This window comes from Corythoichthys intestinalis, chromosome 8, assembly GCF_030265065.1.
Source record: "Corythoichthys intestinalis isolate RoL2023-P3 chromosome 8, ASM3026506v1, whole genome shotgun sequence".
NCBI classification, from domain to species: Eukaryota; Metazoa; Chordata; class Actinopteri; order Syngnathiformes; family Syngnathidae; genus Corythoichthys; species Corythoichthys intestinalis.
Window position 1 is genome coordinate 18,969,106 of NC_080402.1, and position 20,463 is coordinate 18,989,568.

Sequence of the window (20,463 nt, forward strand, 5' to 3'; positions counted from 1 at the left end):
GAAAATACAGTAATTCACTTAATAATGGAAGTGTCAATTCTATTCTTACAACGTATGGGAAGACACTATAAATTATTATCATTAATAATTATCAATTAAATTATTATCATTAATAATTATCAATTATAATCATTATATAATTCAAATAAAGTTTCTTAAAAGTTCGTAGGGACAATTTGAGCATCCTGAAAAGTTGGTAGTGTTATTTCCCTACCGTACCTATGCAAACCTACACTCTTGGAACTCTTACAGTGATAATACATTTCACATTTTTACGTGGAAATTTGAACATAAATTTTCTAACACAGTGAATAATCCCTCTTTTTTTCTTTTTTTTTTTAAATAACTTTTATAACTTTTTTTCGGCCTATTTTTGTTCGTCTTGTATCGTCGCCGCCTCTTGCGTGTCGTTTGCCCGCGCAGTGCCTGCCGGGAGACCGAGGCGGGTATCGGGCAGGCCCTCCCACAGTCTTCCTCATAGGCGACCTACCCCAGCCTCCTCCCCCACAGCCAAGCTCCACCAGCCGGCTCGCGCAGGCTTTACTTCGGGCTCGACTTTCAGTTCCTCCGGCCGGCCCCGCTCCTCCGCTGCCCTCCCCTTCCGCAAGGAGGACCGCGCACTCTGTCAGTCCTCACGTCATGGAAGCTCTCGTCGGGCGCATCAAGGTACGCCAAGAGTTGTTCTATTTCATCCCTTGTTGCTCTTTTCAATAACAGGAAGACGAAGGCGCCCGCTGTCAATGGTATAGCTTGTGGCTTAGCTCCGTTTAGCTGCGCAGTTAGCCACGCCTGATGCTAACAAACCTGCTCGCCGCTACTTGACGACACTCGTGTCATGTTTTTCACTTCGGAATACACTTTAACTCACACAAGAATGATTTGTCGTCGCCGAGTTTAAAGGCGGAAGTGAAAAACAGCTTATCTTCGTTATCGACTGTCGGCTATCCGCTTCGCCTCCGTTCTGCCCGTATCCGACGCACTTGTCGCATTTTGTCGTCAAACGTGAAAACATTCACAACGTCACAACCAATTTAGCCACTTCGAATTTGTGAGAGTTCCCCTGAAGTCCGCCAAAGTTGTCCGTTTTGGGGCTATCCAAAGCCGATGCTAGCCTGTTAGCTCGTTAGCCTCCCAACACAAACAAACGTGTGACAAGTGAGCAAATAGTGTCAAAAAGTGGGCAAACTTGACTGCACTCGGGTCGTAAATGTAGATTTGTTTGAAAAAGTTCAAATATAAATAGATTTACCTGACACCGGCGTTTGTAGATGCGTCATTTAAATACGGTTATAATGCTGGACATAAACTATTATTTTTCAGAAACTGGTATTTACTATGAAAGTTGGACTCCCATAAACCGATGAAAGTGCCTTAATTTCTGGCCAGTTTGGGGTGACCTTTTTTGGTAATACGAGGTAACAACTTTTATATTTTTCTTAATAATTATCATATTTTAAAAACTTAGGCATTGCTTTAAAGCTTGCTAATCAATTATACAAATAAGTTAAAACAAAGATGTATTAGAAAGCCAAAGACCCAGGTTTATAAATAAAGGACAAAAAATATTTAGCCCTATTGTAGGGCATTCATTTAAAAGTCATTGGCTGCTTCAAACGTCTGATTCATTTGGACTGGGAGAGGCATTCGCTGCCAGCCCATCAAACGCTGTCAATAGCACTGAAACATGAGCATTCACAGCTAGTCCTCCCAGGTTAAAGGGATCCTCGATCTTTAAGACAAGTAATTCTTAAAAGATAAATGTTAGTATGAGTTACAATAATTTGAAATTAAAACCCCTCAATGTTTTCGTTTTAATAAAGTTTGTAAAATTAAGTGATAGGTCGACATTCTTGTTACGTCGCAGAGCGTGACGTCACCGGGCCCGTTGCCGAACTTCCAGCGTGTCACTGGTTAGCTACCACAACGTGTCGTCGGTTCTGCCCTTCCAATTTGAACCAGATCGGAAATGTGAAGAGCAGGACAGCACTGTCGGTCGTTCACAAGACGAGCAGCAAAGGCAAAATGAGAGCAGGAAATACAGTAGGCCTACCTGATAAGACAAGAGTTGGGGAAAACTGGTGATGTACTAGCGACAAGTGCATCTCAATGCCAACGGAGCAAGAGAGTGTATGCTGTTGAGAACTCCGCTTAGGGTTAGCAGATCTTCAAGGTAAGCTATTGCGTTTCCAAACTTATCCCAGTATAATTATGTAGATTGTTAGCATCCAGAGCTGTCGTGTGCTTTACATACAGTACGGGCCAAAAGTTTGAACACACCTTGTCATTCATGCATTTTTATTTTAATGACTATTGACATTATAAACTCTCACTGAAAGTAATAAAGCTATAAATGCGCACGTGTGATAGTCAGGATCGGAGTCGTGTCGTGGCTGACTGTCCTCATTAAATTAGTCATCTGACAGGAACAAATCCTGGAATCGAGTGTAATCCATGTCTTGTACATTGTAACGCGTGGTAGGTAGGATACGTGCATAAAAGTACCAAAAAGGGGAGAAGCTTCCACTTATGCACATTTATTCACAAAAAATATTTCCACCTTGACAACTCGTCACTCGGGAGCTCAGCGGTACGCACACATGCATTCCCAGACGAACTCCAACATAAAAGTAAGGTCCATGTCAGTCACTGTTGTCACTGTAGCTTGCCATAGTGCTTTAATTATTTGGTATGATTTGGTGAAAACTCCCATCTAAGAATAGTCCACAAAAAAGATGGCAATAGTAAATCCGCGTTTTTTCACTCACGCTAAGATTCAGGAATTGGACCAATCCCATGGCAATGTTGCTGTCAGATCCAGAAAATAGATGGATCCCTTACTTGACTGAGGATCCACGAAAAATGTTCGGGCGCCAGTTGAAACGCGTGGTAGGTAGAAAACGTGCATAAAAGTTCCAAAAAGGGGAGAAGCTTCCACTTATGCACATTTATTCACAAAAAATAATAATTCCACTTTGACCACATACGTCACTCCCCTTGATTCCATTTGCCTGAAAATAGCATCCAAAAGCAGCACATCGTGGCATTTTACTTCGAGAGTTTAGGCAGCAATACGCAATTGTTGTACAGGCTACACATTTGGAAACCCCATTTACATCATCACTGCAAGCCCGCAAAACATGGCGCCAACTATCGGTCAAAATATGTACTAAATATTATAAAATAATTGCCATTGATTTAACATTTTATGTGTTTCTTAGGGATGGGAATTGATAGGATTTTTACGATTCCGATTCCATTATCGATATTGCTTAACGATTCGATTCTTTATCGATTCTCTTATCGATTCTAATTTGGGGAAAAAGAAGAACAAACGTTTTGATTGGCATCGAGTTTGTTTAATCAGAACTCACAACCTTACAAACTCACAACGAAATCAAAAGAGGCCCAAAGCCTCAATGTTAACTGTGGCAATAAGTGGCAAACACACAAGAATGTGTAACATTTTACTGAAACATTTAACTAATAGAAATAAAAAATATTGGTATATATTGGCAGATAGGTTGTTGTTCTGCCTTTGGCAATATGTGTTAAAGCAGGGGTCCCCAAACTTTTTCCTGTGAGGGCCACATAACTTTTCCCTTCTCTGATGAGGGGCCGGGGTCAGTTTGTAACAGAAAAAGTGTGACGATTGCAGAAGTGCATAAATGTAAAAAAATATTGTTTTTCAGAAAGCCACAATCAAATAACCCTTTCTGGATTCTTCACGAAATGAAAATAAATAAAATAAAAATAATAATATAATAATAATAATTAATAATAAAAACACTATTAATTAAATAGATAATAACCAAAAAACCCTCTCTGAATTCTTCAAGGAAAAAGGCCAGGAAATAAATAACACGATTGAGAAAAAAAAAAAAATCAAAATGGCCGGACCAAATGTGGAGGCGGGCCGTATTTGGGCCGCGGGCCGCAGTTTGGGCACCCGAAGAAATGCCGCATCCAACCGAGTGAGCGAGCGAAGTGAGAGAGGGAAACACTTCAACGAGCCTACGTTCTTTGTTAATGTTAATATCTACAGAGGCAACGCCTGTATGTATCATCTTTTGTGTTGTTGTTGTTGCGTTTCCACTCGCGATCGGACACTTAAATCCAGTTGTGTAGTGGTTTGAACGATGTGCTAATGCTAGCGAACGAATGCTAACCATACTGTTATTAGCAGCTAATCATCGCTGTTTACGTTGATGCAAACCTGTTTGTTATTGGGGACGAAATTGATTTGTTTCATTTCTATTCTTAGTTTCACTCTTCAAGTGATGGTTACCTCCACCTTGCAATGACTGCAAGTCGCTTTATTGTAATTTTTCCTCGTGAAGTGAAGACACACTTTAGAGCGTTTGAACCTACGTGCTGTCATTGTTATGTTTATGGCTGCAATGCTCGTGCTTACCCGTCGTAACCTTTCATTTTCACACTTTCCTGGTGAAGTGTAGTCAAACTTTGGAGCGAGTGGTTCTTGGCGCCATGCTAGTTTGATGCGTCTGGACAACGAGACACGTCACGACGCAATACGCGTCTTTAGGAATCGTTAAAGGGATTGTTAAGGCTTTTTCATTGTGATGTCGAGGCCTCGAAACACTCGGAACCGGTTCCGAATTGGAATCGGATTTCGATTCCCATCCCTAGTGTTTCTAACAACTTATTTTACTACAAGAGAACAATTGTGGTTTATTAGAGCCTACATGTATTTAAGGTAGAGGATCCCTTTAAATGAATTCGACGTCTATAGTTGTCAGTGGTAGGCAATGCATATCGCCCACGCTGCAAATTTGAATAAAAATGGCTAATCTGTTATCAATTTATCATGGAAATCCTTTTCTGACCTTTGACCTCATTACCTTCAATTTTTAAAAAACTTTGGTAAAGTCTAAGCTTGAGAACGATAAACCGATACGACCGGATATCCGGTTTTACAGGTGAGAGATACAGCTGTATCGATAGTTAAGTTACCATTCGACAGTAATTAGCCATTAAATATTCGGTGAACTGATAGTTGAGATAAAATTCGGCTATCGCGAGCACAGGAATCGGCTTCTGATGCCTAGCTCAATGCATTGCTTAAAATGATAATAATTTAGCTTTTACTTCACATGCTGCGCTTGTCATTCACCACACAGCGCACTTAGATCGAGACCGCATGCATGATATAATATGGACAAGCACTACTCACAGTCGTGGTTGCCTCAACGTCCCATGCATTTCTGCAGAACCGCCACTCGTCGCCGTCATTACCCGATCGTCACGGGCGTGTCATAACAACGCGAGAGCTAACAAAACCACTGTAACGCACGCTCCGTAGCGTTTTCTTCACAGCCCAAAACAAAACTAGTAGTAGCAACGAAGCAACATGCTAAAACAATGGACAGTTTGATCACCGATGCCAGCGACGTGCAGCGATTGATTTTCAACGCACCCAGGAAAACAAAAGTTGGACTTTGAAGTGATGAAGGCAGCCAGATCTGTTCGCATGGGACAGAGCTTGTGTGAAGTGTTCAGCGGTACAGAGATCGTGTGTTTTTAACCCTGAAAACTAACCCACTACAATGGTGAAAAGGGCGGCATATTGTTTCCACGACACGCAGTCTACTTAAACATGAACATGTGAATTAGTTGATCTTCCTCAAGAAAAGTCTGCCCTTCAAAAAAAATATGGACAGTGATGAGGAATAAGAAATGAAGCACAGGCATAAGTGAATGACTTTGCTGTGTGTAAGGTTAAAGTAATGATTATTGACCTGTCTGTCTAAAATGCCATGTTTTTACTTCCCCAATTATACCAGTCGTAAAGCATAATTTATTATTTATGATAACACTAGCAGGTTTAATTCTTTTTTTTTTCTTTTTCTAGAGCTGCTGCATGTAATATTTTTTGTTTGTAAGATGTTTACGTTGAAAGTTTGCACCGAAATTAGTTCTTGTGTTAAAAACACCAGGAAATACAGTAATTGAATTGCTGCACTTTATTGTTGTCTGTCACTGGAGTTTTATTTTATTATCAATCCCATCCAACAAAATGACGGTCATATAGTAAGCCTTATTATTTTATTTTTTTTCATGAAAAAATATAACATTGGTATGAAATTTTGTTGTTTAATTTTGCTATATTAGAAATGTGGTCTTTTTTGTAGATGTTTAAAATACTGTAAAAGCACACACACAACAAATGTTTACTATCATATCGTTTTCACTCTGTATCGAACCGTATCGTTCTTAAACTGTATTGAATCGCTCGGCCTTAAAAATGTATCGTTTTTTTTAATCAAATCTTAACCTGTGTATCTAGATACATATCGAATCGGCTTTATGCCAGAGATTCCCAACCCTAGTAAAAGCTTCCGCTTTGTGTTACAAATATTTTCTACAAGTTTGATCATAATCCCTTTATACGTCTTAAATTATCTTGAAAATTAAACATCGACAACTGAATACATAACCTCTGCTTTCCGTTTGCTGCATATTCATATACTGACAGAGTTGAAAATGCAACAATGAATTTATTTTTTTTCTCAATCATATAATTGCAATTCATACCTCGTGTCTACATATTCACATCACATTATGGGTCACATAGGCCACACTTATATACCAAATGTTGATATGGCCTACGTGAATGAACAAACAATGCATTACTAGAATATATAACGAGTAGAGGCGTGCAAATTTTCCGATTCTTAGATTATTCGCGATTCGGCCGTGGAAGATTCGAGAACCATTCACAAACATCCAAGTTCCGATTATTTACCCATACCAGGTAAAGCGGAACTAAAACACAGTCAGTGCTGTCTACGGGACGAGAGTAAATATCATGTTCCACTCATTCCGCTAGATAAAAAAACAATAATACCTGACTGCGGTCGACAGCCGCTACAAACAACGCCCAGATGCTAGTTGCTACAAACAGACATCCACATAATGCTACAGTAGATATCACATATATATGGAACTAGATGCGAAATGACAGACGGCGGTGTTAGAACATGTATAGAGAACTAGATGCGAAATGACAGACTTGCCGGCGTTAGTAAATAGCCGCCATCTTAAAGCAGTAGACTTCTCTGTTGTAGTGAACCTAGTCAACTTTTTATCTAAAATACTCCTAAATCGGCAACATCTTTACTTCAATCTATCTTCAAATGATAAAAGTTTTAAAACTTTCACATGTCGAATTATGGAAATATTATCCAAAATAAAACATGAATATAATTATAATAATTAGAAAATTATGGAATAACGGGAGCAATTTTAACAACTTTAATGGTTGATTCACAACATTAAATTAATTGAATGTAGTTTAAAGCTGCTGATACAAAATGGGGACTTGAGTATTTTATTTACTGTTTTGAACTGTTAACTTGATACTTAAATAGTAGTTTTGTTTTGCTTGAGACGATTTTTAAACAATTTTGGAATTAATGTATGAAACATTAGAAGCGGAAGGGGGGGGGGGTGCATCAATAATGGAATCGTTGCCTCTGAATCGTAATCGAATCGTTAGGTGCCCCAAGATTCCCAGCTCTAATAATGAGTAGTGCTGCAACGATTAATTAACTCGAGGAATTCGTTTAGAAAAAGGCTTCAAATCAAATTTTGCTGCTCCGTTAAAAATAGACCTGTGAGAAATTCATAGCAAAGTTAATTGAAAGTTCATATCATTTAAAAAAATAATAGAGAAGTGAATAAATTAATATAAACTATGCAATTTTTTGTACCCTACCCATTAAAAGAATCTGAATCGAGAACCGTTTGGAACCGGAATCGAAATGTCGAATTGAAATCGGAACCGGAATCGTTCAAATTCAAACGATGCCCAACGCTACTGCTAGTAGTAATTTTATTTTCACACACACAGTCCAAAAGACTTGGGCAGCATCACCCATATGGAACATGATCATTCAATATACAATGGAACATGATCATTCAATGCCAACCATTCCTGTTGAGATCTGACGTTTCAGAAAAATTGATAGCAATTTACTCATTGGCTGCCATCAACTGAGAGCTGCCCAATCCATTTGAAATGGGAGGGGTTGGCACTGAATGAACAAATGTTCATTTGCTGCCAAACCCTCCCAGTTCAAAAGGATTGGATGTCTACTAATGACAAATTTACTGCAGATCGATGAATAGAGCCATGTGATCTTTGTCAGTTGCACTGAAAGAGTTCAAAGTACCGTAATTTCCCGAATATAAGGTGCACCCATGTATAACGTGCACCTCAAATTTACTTGTAAAATCTAGGGGAAATTATTGTACCCGTTTATAACGCGCACCCTAATTTTAGCACCAATGAATAGAAGAATACAAGAAAACAGAGCTCGTGTACAGATAGAGAAATGTCATTGTACTGACTGGTGAAACACAGCACAAGCATAGCACATTGGTAGTTCAAAACATTACCGTAAACTGACAATATGTACGGTAATATTATGATTTTACAGCTTCTCCAACTTACCAGAAATCCAGAAGAAAACAAAACAGATGTGACTTTTCTTTTAAAGGCTGCTGTATAACTTGCTCGTTTCATCATGATGAATAAATGTTTCTTCCATGGATTGATACGGTAAAATAAAAGTGGGGCCTGAGGTCGGAAAACGGAAAGAGCGCATCGCTGTGTGTAACAAGAGGAACTATTGTTATTTGGTTTTGAGTTTCCCGAGGGACAGATATAGTTGATAGTTTGTCATGGTCCGAGTTGCAATAAACGTTGACTCAAATGAGTTCAAGAAACTAAATTCTGTGCTTTATAAAGAGTGAAAAAAGCACAATTTAACACAGACGAAATCATTCGACCAATCAGAGTGGTATACCGTAACAAGTATTACCGAAACAAAATGGTGACGTCATGTACCGTAATGGTCGGCAACGGATCGCTGCATACAGAAAACGATCGCCGCATACGTTTTCTGTAACACAACATGGCCGTGTCAATTAAAAAAAAAAAAGTCTTTAGATATATATAATGTATATATATTTCTCTCTCCATCCATGTACCCTTCTATAATGCGCACCCATGATTTCACAAGTTGATTTGGGGGGAAAAAGTGCGCGTTATATTCAGGAAATTACGGTATTAATTTTTTTTTAAAAAAACTTAGTTGCAGCTGGAAGGAGAGAATTTTTTTATTTTGTGAGAGAGTATGATTTGTTTCCACGGGAACGCTGATGCATCTTTCATTTGTACAGCAGGTGTAGCAGGACGGACAAGTCTCCATGGAGCCTGACGTCATCCGCTTGTACTCGTCGTCCCCGCCGCCGATGGAGGATGCCGAGGAGGAAGACGAGGATGAGTTCGGCGACTTCGGCGGCTTCTCGACTGTGTCGGCCAGCGTCAGCTTCTCCGAGTTGGACGCGCCGGAACAGGCGCACGCGCCAGATGCCACCTCGCCGCCCGAGCTCCTTAATGGCCGTACTGCCGTGCCGGGGATGCGGCATGAGGTAAAGGCCAACGGCGTGGCTCCCGGGAGCCACCCAGCGCTTATTCTCGGCGGCGACCACACAGACTTGAAGAAACCGGACCCTCATATCGCGGACGGCGAGATCATCACCAACGGATTCACTACGTCAGATGTCAAGCCGGGTCCACAGATGTTTGTCCGTCGTCACGCCGACAGTGACAATGGAAGCGTGGACGGCGTGGAGACAGAGTTTGCTGATTTTGCCGCATTCTCGAACACTGACCGCCAGGGATGCGTCTCGCGGTGCGTAGACGGAACGAATGCAGATGAAGCGACACCTAACTCTGAGGCCAAGCCTCTTTCTGTATCACGCAACACTCAGCCGGACTCCGAAAGAAGTGACGCTGATTTTGCACACCACGCGGTCGTTACTTGCACAAAAGAACCTCACGACGGTGTCCAGTGCGACGGCGTCTGTCTCAATGGCGTTGACGACATCCGTGCGGAATCCCCGAGTGTCAATGACGCCTCGCATCTGAATGGCGTCTCTATTGACGAAGGCGCCGGTGTCTCGTCGCCGTCGGACGAAAGGATCTCAGAGACTGAAACGGAGACGTCGTTAGGCCGTCCGTTGTCCACGGACGCCTTGGAGGAATACGGTGACATGAGCACGACGGGCTCCGCTCCGTCACCGCCGCCCCTCCAGGAAGAGAACGCCGACCACAGTCAGCTGGAGGACGATGAGGAGTTTGGGGACTTTGGAGATGCGGGCTCATATGGCGAGCAGGCCTTTGTGGACTTTAACCACCAAGAAGTGTGCCCGCCGCAAGCCGACGACTCTTTTGGCGAATTCAACGCGCCCAAACTTGATGAGGAGGGAGGAGACTCTTTGGTCAGTTCCTCAGGCACCGACGGTGAATGGAAGGCATTCGGAGAGGCGGCGCAGGTGACGGAAGGCGAGTCAACAACCACCGAATCGTGGGCGGCGTTCGGCTCGGAGGGCGCCGCCGAGGAGTCATGGCACGAGGCAGAAACTTCCTCTACCGTTGACCAGGACAACAGCAGACACACCAATGTGAGACGTTTGTTGACACATTCAAATAGATTGGACGTCTATTGTTGTCAGTAACAGCCAATCAGTTAACGTTATCGGGTCATCAGTATATTGTAAACGTCTTTTTAACCCAAACTGATTCCAGCCATTTTCATCTTGCGGCTTAACACTGCAATTGCCGGATATTCTCCCAAACTATAGGGGGCAGTAAAAAGCATCTAGACGAGAAGAACTACGACTTTTTGCTAGTAGCAGATCATGTGTTTGAATATTTTTTTTAGATCGTAAATGTCAAGGATCCCCTTCTAAATGTATGTCGGGTTTGTCTCTGCAGGAGGTGCTGTGGAGTCGGGTGGAAAAGTTATTGGAGGCCAGCTTCCCTCAGCCCGCCAGGTGCCCCTCGCCCTCTGCTGAGGAGCGCATAGTGTCGCTCAAGACTCTTCTGAAGGCACCTGAGGATGTCAGCAGGTGGAGTTCGCATGAGCAAATGCAAGCTGTCGGCTGACTTGTGGGTCAGCATAATAATGATGGTGTTTGTGTTTGTATAGTGCGCTCCATGGCGGCGTGTGGTCGCAGCTTCAAGACATTCATGAGGCGGTAGGCCTCAGACATCAGTGGGGGGGCTCCTACTGCAACAAAACTCTGCTCAGCTGTCTTGGCATCGACACGCGGAACATTGTGAGAATACATTCCAAGTACTCTGTATTAAATGAGCAATAGATTAAAAATGATGGTGTACACAATCCTGACAACAACATGAGCAAAAATATTCAAATTAATAATTGGATTTTAATTGGGAATGAGGATTTTGTTGGGGGAGCAATGGATAATTGAATGTTTTTAGATGCGGGAACTAATTTTGGAAATCCCAGTATGTGAAAATAATCAAAACTCATACATAATTTGGGTAGAAATCATATTTCTACGAAGAACATTGATTAAAATTGTAATTCTTAGTTTTTAGCTTCTGCAGCTGGGGGTCGGACTGCCAAGGCCCACGCCTTTGGCTGCTGCTTTACTCTCTACGCACCCGACCCCTTTGGCCCATCCCACAGGTGGTGAGCCCATGGGAAGACACGCCTCTGCAATATTACGTGGACATCCGGGACAGTGCCTCTGGATTGGCAGACCGGGGTGGTGGTCCCCCCTTTTTAAGAAGTGGGACCAGAGGGGGTGTTCCAATTACAGAGGGCTCACGCTCCTCAGCCTCCCCGGTAAAGTCTATTCAAGGGTGTTGGAGAGGAGGGTCCATCGGGAAGTCGAGTCTCTGATTCAGGAGGAGCAGTGTGGTTTTCATCCCGGCTGTGGAACAGTGGACTAGCTCTACACCCTCGGCATGGTCCTCGAGGGTGCATGGGAGTTTGCCCAACCAGCCTACATGTGTTTTGTGGATCTGGAGAAGGCCCTCGACCATGTGCCTCGGGGACTCCTGTGGGGGGTGCTCCGGGAGTACGGGGTACAGAGCCCCTTGTTAAGGACTGTTGGGTGGGTCCCTGTACGACTGGTGTCAGAGTTTGGTCCGTATGGCCGGCAGTAAGTCGAATTTGTTCCCAGTGAGGGTAGGACTCCGCCAAGGCTGCCCTTTGTCACCGATTCTGTTCATAATTTTTATGGACAGAATTTCTAGGCGCAGCCGAAGCGTTGAGGGGGTCTGGTTTGGTGATCTCAGCATTGCATCTCTGCTTTTTGCATATGATGTATTGCTGTTGGCTTCATCAAGCCGTGACCTCCACCTCAGCCGAGTGTGAAATGGTCGGGATGAAGATCAGCACCTCCAAATCAGAGACCATGGTCCTCAGTCGGAAAAGTGTGGAGTGCCCTCTCTGGGTCAGGGATGAGATCCTGCTCCAAGTGGAGGGGTTCAAGTATCTTGGGGTCTTGTGCACGAGTGAGGGTAGGAGGGAGCGGGAGATCGAGAGGCGGATCAGTGCAGCGTCTGCAGCAATGCAGACTCTGCACCGGTCCGTTGCGGTGAAGAACGACCTGAGCCAAAATGTGAAGCTCTTGATTTACCAATCAACCTTCCTACCCTCACCTATGGTCACGAGCTTTGGGTCGTGACCGAAAGAACAAGATCCCGGATACAAGCGGCTGAAATAAGTTTCCTCCGCAGGATGTCCGGGCTCTCCCTTAGAGATAGGGTGAGAAGCCCGGTCACCCGGGAGGGACTCTGCGATGAGCCGCTTCTCCTCCGCGTTGATAAGAGCCAGCTGAGGTGGCTCGAGCATCTGGTTGGGATTCCTCCTGGACGACTCCCTGTAGAGGTGTTCCGGGCATGTCTCACCGGCGGGAGGCCCCGGGGATGACCCAGGATACGCTGGAGAGACTATGTCTCTCGGCTGTCCTGGGATGCCTTGGGATCCCGTCAGAAGAGCTGGTTGAAGTGGCTGGGGAGAGGGAAGTCTGGGCTTCCCTGTTAAAGCTGCTCCCCCTGCAACCCGACCCCGGAACTATCAAGTTTATGGATGGATGGATGGATGGATAGATGGCTGGATCTTAGTTTTGGGGGGAAAAAAAACTTTTGAGGGGGAATTATTCAAATTAAAAATGGATTTCTGTGGCTGTTCTAAAACATTGATTCTTGTGAAAAAAATTACCTCTACATACGAATTTAATTTGTTCCAGGACCTTGTTTTTAAGTCGAAATGGTCATATATCCAGCAGGATTTTCCCATGAGAATAGATTATAATTCCATTAATTCGTTCCACAGCCCGAAAACCTACATTAAATCCTTAATAAATGCTGCTGGTACTATTACAAATGGCAATTACACATAGCAAAACAAATAAATTGTTAATAACAATAATAATAATTCCTGTAATAATGTAACGAATCAGGTTATAATGTGGTGGTTATTTTGCGTGATGAACCTGAATGCCCCGCGCGGCTGGCGATAGAGATAGGTGCGGCAAAGATTTTACTTTCTCTTTTAATGTTGTTTTCTGTGTCAGTTAGGCGTGTTGTGTTGCACAAGTTTTGAAAAAAAATTAGGGCTGTCAAACGATTAAAATTTTTAATTGAGTTAATTACAGCTTAAAAATTAATTAATCGCAATTCAAACCATGTATAAAATATGCCATATTTTTCTGTAAATTATTGTTGGAATGTAAAGATAAGACACGACGGATATATACATTCAACATACGGTACATAAGTACTGTATTTGTTTATTATAACAATAAATCAACACGATGGCATTACCATTATTAACATTCTCTTAAAGCGACCCATGGATAGAAAGACTTGTAGTTCTTAAAAGATAAATGTTAGTACAAGGTATAGAAATGTTATATTAAAACCCCCTCTTAATGTTTTCGTTTTATTAAAGTAAAATTTTCAATCAAAAAATAAACTAGTAGCTCGCCATTGTTGATATCAATAATTACACCATGCTCACTCATGGTACTAACCCATAAAATCAGTTGGACCCAAGCGCCAGCAGAGGGCGCCAAACACCAAAAAACAAGTAACAAGCGGACATTACATTGTACTGTCATTTTAATCTGTTTGAGCGGGGCATGTGCGTTAATTGCGTCAAATATTTTAACGTGATTAATTAAGAAATGTAATTACCACCCGTAAACGCGATAATTTTGACAGCCCTAAAAATGATTAAAAACCTGATGAAGGACCGTCAAGATTGCAGACAGTCTACGGCTGTATTGTCGAGCCAGTTCACGGATGTATACACTACACTCATAATTATTCATATTACCATATTTATTTCAGTGTTAACCGTCACCTTTCCTTTTTTCACCACCTTCACAAGCCTTGGAACCCGTGTTTATTTCTTTCACAAAAAAAATCCGCCTTGCGGCGAAACCAAGAAACTGCAGCGCGATCATAAATTGTCGTATTTCGAGCATGTTATCGGATGTAGAAACAAATGGCGAGTCAAACTTTACGTCTGATGTCGAAAAGTCGTGTGTCAACGCGATCGTATGTGGAGGTACCACTGTATTACGAAATTATGATTTTTTTTTCTGGGTAAAAAAAAAAACAAACTAGAATTACAATTTCAAAAACTTTTGCTGAAAATTGACTGAAGTCAGGAGTTGTATTTTTGAAAAATATCAATAAAGTGGGAATGCCATTATAAATTATGAATTAAAAGTTATTAAATCGTTTTTAACCACGTGGAAGTCACATTTTCTCATGTAGTTGATTTGGATACCAGGTTTGATGGGATTATATTTTGTTATTAACCTATGTATTAACATTATATATATATGATTGAAATATTAGTTAATAAAATGTTGATTAAAAACATTCACTCATTTAACCCTCCCCGTCAAAAGGGATTCAGTCTGCCACTGAAACATGAGCATTCAAAGCCACTCCTCCCAGTTTAAATGAATTGGACATCTATCGCCGTCAGTTGCATGTAACGAGTTAAATGCTAAGAATAAAACTTGTTACTTGGCACTGACACCGGTGTGCATTTTTTCTTTGTATTCATTTTACTTTCATGAATTTAGTTTTTAATTAACATTGTATTAATTTATACATTTATAATGATACAAATAGAATGGTGATTATTTTTTTAATATAATATTATTTAAAATATATATTAAAAATACTAATTATAATTACCCAAAATATTCACTTGCTAAAAAAAGGATTAAACTCTTTAATTTCAACTTTTTAATAGCAGTCCATTAAATTTTAATGATCATTGAAATTTTGTGTTTTTAGCTGTTCACGGGACAGAAGAAGCAGCCGCTCATTGTGCCCGTCTACGCCGCCAGCCTGGTAAGCCGCCTTCTTATTTTCTGTTTATTACACCTCCTTATACATGTTGCATTTTATAGGGGATGTTGGAGCCCACCAAAGAGCCTGTGAAGCCCATCTCAGCTGCGGAAATGATCGCCTCCATTGCACAAGCACCAGCAGAGGCTCCGGACTGCAACTCCTGCCCCACGGATGCTGTCCAGGTGGGCAGTGGGTGTTTCGTCTGGGTCCAGATCGGGTTTCAGTGACATTCTTATGTTTGTTGTATGTGGTCCGTGCAGGAAGTGCTCCCACCCGTCCAGTTTGACTGGAGCAGCAGTGGCCTTACCAACCCTTTGGATGGTAGGTAGACAAACTTGATGGAAAAACACATTACCACAATGGAACCAAAGACCACCAGCTCCCAGACTATCACTTTCTTTTCCTTTCCTCTCTGAACTTTTACAAGTAAAAAAAAAAAAAAAATCTGCTCTCTTCTTCTTGTACTTCTTTTCCTCCTCGTTGTCGCTCGCGCAGCCAGCGGCGGTTCCTTCCTGCTAAACCTGGACTTTTTTGGTCCCGTGGACGACTCGGGCTCGTCGTGCTCGCCCGCCATCCCAGGTCAGCCGTTGTCACGGCCGCCCTATTTTGACTTTCTCTGATTTCGTGCTCTTTGGCTCGGGTCGGCGCCAACTCTTTGCGATTCCACCTAGCAATTCTTTTGGTGTTCGGCAGGCGTGGACCCCGAGCTAGTGGAGCTGACCACGGCCAAGATGGACTCCGGCGGTACCGGCAGCTGCGTGGTCGACGCTTTTGCCCGCCTCATGTCCACCATGGACAAGACCAGCACCTCCACCAGGTACAATGAAATCAGGAAACATCCATTTGAATTGGGTTTTTGAGAATTGATTCAAATTTGATTTAAAGGGAAAAAATACAGTATTTAAATTATAAAGAGAGAAATTGAAATCAAAATATGGATTTTTTTAAAAATAAACTTTTGGCACCCAAAAAAATTCAAAATTTTAGTAAACACAATCTAGTGTTGTTTTCGTCAACAATGACGGTAAATACGGAAATAATCGTCGACGAACATTTTTTTTTCATGACGTGACGATGACAAGCTAAAAACATGGCTAGGGAGACTAGAACGTAACGAGACGAATGCCGATTTTCGTCTGACGAGACGTAAGCCTGTAGCGATATGCAATAAATCAAATTATCGCACGGTAAATACAAATGAGGGCGGTAATTTTCCCGGCTGCGATTTATTGCCGCGTGTGTGTGTGCATACATTTTGGAGTACTTGTGTTTGCATGTGCTGCGTACTCTGCACACGTGCTTGTTGATTGCATATGAGACTCTAGTAGCTTTCACAGATGTTTATTGGCAATCAGCACGCCATAGAATTAAAGTTTAGACATACAAAATAAGGAAACACATCAATATTAAACATTGTAAAACGTTAGTATTGAAACATTGAAGCTAATGGAAAAAAACACTGTACTAACCAATTTAGCCTGCTATAAAACATCGGCAGTTTTCTCCACAATGCAAAATTGCGGGTAAAAGGTGACACTTCAAACATGAAAAATCGCTGGATTACAGCATTTGCAAGCAATGCGAACAGAAGAAGAAGAAAAAATAACAATTACTGACGCCACATGCGTGACGAATAGCGAAGTGCACTTTGTTTTTTTTTTTTGGAAAAAGCGTACGGTTAGTGGCTTAGCAAACGTACTTCTGGGGAATTATTAGTATTTTTATATTATTATTCCGATTTTTATAATTAATTTGTTTTGCTATGTGTAATTGCCATTTGTAATAGTACCAGCAGTATTTATTAAGGATTTAGTGTAGGTTTTCGGGCTGTGGAAAGAATTAATAGAATTATAATGTATTGTTATGGGGAAATCCTGCTCGACATACGACCATTTCGACTTACAAACAAGGTCCTGGAACGAATCAACTTCGTATGTAGAGGTACCACTGTATCCCGAAATTCGACACAGATATCAAACCAATACCGACATATGCGGTGGTGGATTTAACATATTATGGATAGTTCCTGAGTTTCTAATTCATTATTTTTCAATCATTTATTGTTCACTGAATTTTTGCACCATGAATGCAAATAGTCTGCTCACATAACAAATGCCAAGCATCTTAGTTTGGAGACATTTAATTGTCAATTTGCATAACTGCTGTTCTAAACTGTGACCAGCCCTTGTACAAAGGCAGAAGACTTCGACACTCACTTTGAGGGAAACATGCATAATAGCCCAAAATCGATCTCTGTTATCCTATATCATTTTAAAATGCTTTTATCGGCTGATATTATCGGCTACCTGATAATATCGGACAACTAATTAAAATGGAAAATTTTGTGACAAAAAATGTGGAAATTGGAACTCAAGATTTTTGGGGGGGAAATTGCTTTTGTGTTCTTGAGAATAAAAGCAATTGCAAAATGTGATTTATCCAAATGACCTTATTTGTGAATCCAGTATTTTCAGCTGGCTATTTTCTTGTGCCTTTATTGTGAGGTTTTTTTTTTTTTCCTCTCTGTCTCTCTTCACCCCCACTAGGAAGCCGCGCAAGGACGAGAAACTAAGCTCTGAGGCGGCCGAGGTTATCGGCGGCCTCCCTGACTTGTCCTTCATGATGGCCAAGGTCCTGATGTTCCCAGCCACGCTCACGCCGCTCGCCTCACGGGCCGCGCCCGACTGAAGATGACTCTCCCTCCCCGGGGACGCAGACTCCGCCGCTCGCAGGTTCCTGCTGACGTCAGCTGCTTTTTTCCCCCCCTCATTCCGTCATACTTGGTTCTTCACCCCTTCCCCCCCTTTTGATTAAAAGCATTTATCATGGCTGTGGGATCGAGCGGGGTGGGAGCGTGGCTTTTTTTTGTTTTTTTTTTTTGTTTTGACGTCATGTTAGCTCGAGTGCTGGTGTGTATATAATCAGGGAAGGAAAGCAAACGGTGATTATCAATAATCAATCAATCTATTTATGGACTTTGGCCGACGTCAATTTGAATGTCTCCTGTGCGCGGCAGGCGTGCGGGTTCGGTCCAACCACTGAGAGTGCGCTCGCGTCAACGAAGGGACCAATGAGTGTGCTCCATTTAGTGTGCGTTTGTATTTCGTGTGTGTGTATGTGTGTGCGAGCGAGTCCGGAGAGCACTTTGCACAAAGTCGAGATGAAGAGGACGTCGGGAGTAGTCGCACTCTATATGGACAAAACAATTCCTATGGAAAAAAAAAAAAAAAAAAAAAGATGGAATCACTGGAAACGGCGCCCACTCGCGTTCTTGCCTGTGTGTGTGCGTGTGTGCCCACTTGACTTTTAGTCTACACAAATTAAACTAATTTAAGAGGAAAACTTAAAATTCTTAAGAACTCATTCTTTTTCATTGTATGAGTCGTTCCAGATTCTACTTTTCTGATTTTTTTTTTGCAACATTAGTCAATAAGTTGTTTTTTTTAACCGATCAAAGGCTTGATTGGCTCATTAGCCTTTTTTTAATAACACTTATATCATCCAGTATTTGGCATTGTAACAGTTGTAAATCCGTACTCTTAACTAATTCTCAAGAAAAGAAGCTAACTGTTTAGCTAACTGTTATTGCTAAGACAAACTTGCATAAAGAAAAATATTCTGATCATACGCATGACATGGTTGAATGAAGTAGTGTGAGACTTTTAATCATGGCTAAATATTTTATGAAATTATGAAATGGGTCATAAATTTGCTCTACCCATTTTTTGGGAAAACATTAAGTCTAGTGTGTCATAACTTCCAACAGGCCAAAAAGGTTCTAGTAGCAGGGTTATGTCCTTGTTGTAACTTATGGTCTATGAAGAATTACCATTTGATATATCGTTCGATTAAAAAAAATGTTCCCACAGTTACAAGAGACTGCAATGGAAAAAAAAAAAAAAACAAATATGTAATTTTTTTAGCGGGGCGTAGCAAGAGAAGATGGCATTTTCAGGTACTGTTTTCATCGATCATTCAGTCGCTTCCAGCCCCTCCCAGAGGAAATTGATTGGACGTCATTTCCCGTCAATAGTTGTTTTCAATATCAATACATCAATTTCCCTCTTTTACTAACTGCCACAATGCATACTATGTGACCTGGGCTGGCAGTGAATGAGTAAAGCTAATGTTAACTTCTGCATTGATGACCACTGTCCCAGAAAGGTTTTTTTTTTTTTTTTTTTAAATAATCCTTCCGAACTAAAATTTATATGATCAAGTGTGTTTTTTTATTGCTGTGTTTGAACAATTAAATTTTGAGTTATTATGCTACACTATGGGTCCAAAACAGTTACATGATTCTACTTCTAAAAAGCCTCTTTTTCCCAAAATAGTGCTAAAAGGCACTGATAGTCATCCCCTTGTTTCAGATACCAAAAACTAGTGTTGCACCGATTTGGCAGTAAAATGACGGTACGATGGATGGAACGCCGCCGTGAAAAAAAAAAAAAAAAGTTATGATAAAGTTCATTATTTTCTGTAATGTACTGATAAACATTAGACTTTCATATATTTTAGATCCATCACACACAACTGAAGTAGTTTTTGTTTTAATTTTTGATGATTTTGGCAAAAAAGTCAAGAAAAACCATAAATCCCTATCTCAAAAATTTAGCATATCATGAAAAGGTACTCTAAAGAAGCTACTAACCTAATCATCTGAATCAACGAATTGACTCAAAACCCCTGCAAAAGATTCCTGAGGCTTTTAAAAACTCCCAGCCTGGTTCATTACTCAAAACCGCAATCATGGGCAAGACTGCCGGCCTGACTGCTGTTCAGAAAGCCATCATTGACACCCTCAAGCAAGAGGCTAAGACACAGAAATTTCTGAGCAAATAGGCTGTTCCCAGAGTGCTGTATCAAGGCAACTCAGTGGGAAGGAAAAAGTGTGGCAGGGAACTCTGCACAACCAGAAAAGGTGACCACACCCTAAGAAAGATTGTGGAGAAGGGCCCATTCCAGACCTTGGGGGACCTGCAGAAAAAGTGGACCGAGTCTGGAGTAGAAACATCCAGAGCCTCCGTGCACAGGCGTGTTCTGGAAATGGGCTACGGGTGCCGTATTCCCCAGGTCAAGCTACTTTTGAACCTGAAACAGCGGCAAAAGCGCCTGACCTGGGCTACAGAGAAGAGTCACTGGACTGTTGCTCAGTGGTCCAAAGTAGTTTTTTCAGATGAAAGCAAATTTTGCATGTCATTCGGAAATCAAGGTGCCACAGTTTGGAGGAAGACTGGGGA

The 20,463-nt window shown here is 41.6% G+C and overlaps 1 protein-coding gene across 4 annotated transcripts; it reads left to right on the top strand.

The window, feature by feature from the left end:
• The first annotated feature begins 478 nt into the window (after nt 1–478).
• Nucleotides 479–19,130, top strand: aftpha (aftiphilin a). 4 transcript variants are annotated; one of them, XM_057843251.1, is made up of 10 exons: nt 479–666; nt 9,205–10,491; nt 10,805–10,938; nt 11,019–11,148; nt 15,167–15,223; nt 15,283–15,405; nt 15,484–15,544; nt 15,719–15,802; nt 15,917–16,040; nt 17,770–19,130. In XM_057843251.1, the coding sequence occupies exons 2-10, from the start codon at nt 9,232–9,234 to the stop codon at nt 17,909–17,911; spliced, it is 2,115 nt and encodes a 704-aa protein (XP_057699234.1). In that variant the 5' UTR covers nt 479–666; nt 9,205–9,231; the 3' UTR covers nt 17,912–19,130. The 4 variants fall into 4 exon arrangements, with proteins under 4 accessions (XP_057699234.1, XP_057699235.1, XP_057699238.1 ...); XM_057843252.1 differs by having other exon boundaries at nt 9,208–10,491; XM_057843253.1 differs by lacking the exon at nt 479–666 and adding an exon at nt 734–2,170.
• Nucleotides 19,131–20,463: the final 1,333 nt, after the last annotated feature.

What these genes read in the sequence shown, in the direction of transcription:
- aftpha (XM_057843251.1), top strand. Translation starts at nt 9,232, where the DNA reads ATGGAGCCTGACGTCATCCGCTTGTACTCGTCGTCCCCGCCGCCGATG. An exon ending in ACAACAGCAGACACACCAAT is followed by an intron (nt 10,492 to 10,804) that starts GTGAGACGTTTG and finishes TTGTCTCTGCAG; the next exon opens with GAGGTGCTGTGGAGTCGGGT. An exon ending in GCATCGACACGCGGAACATT is followed by an intron (nt 11,149 to 15,166) that starts GTGAGAATACAT and finishes TTGTGTTTTTAG; the next exon opens with CTGTTCACGGGACAGAAGAA.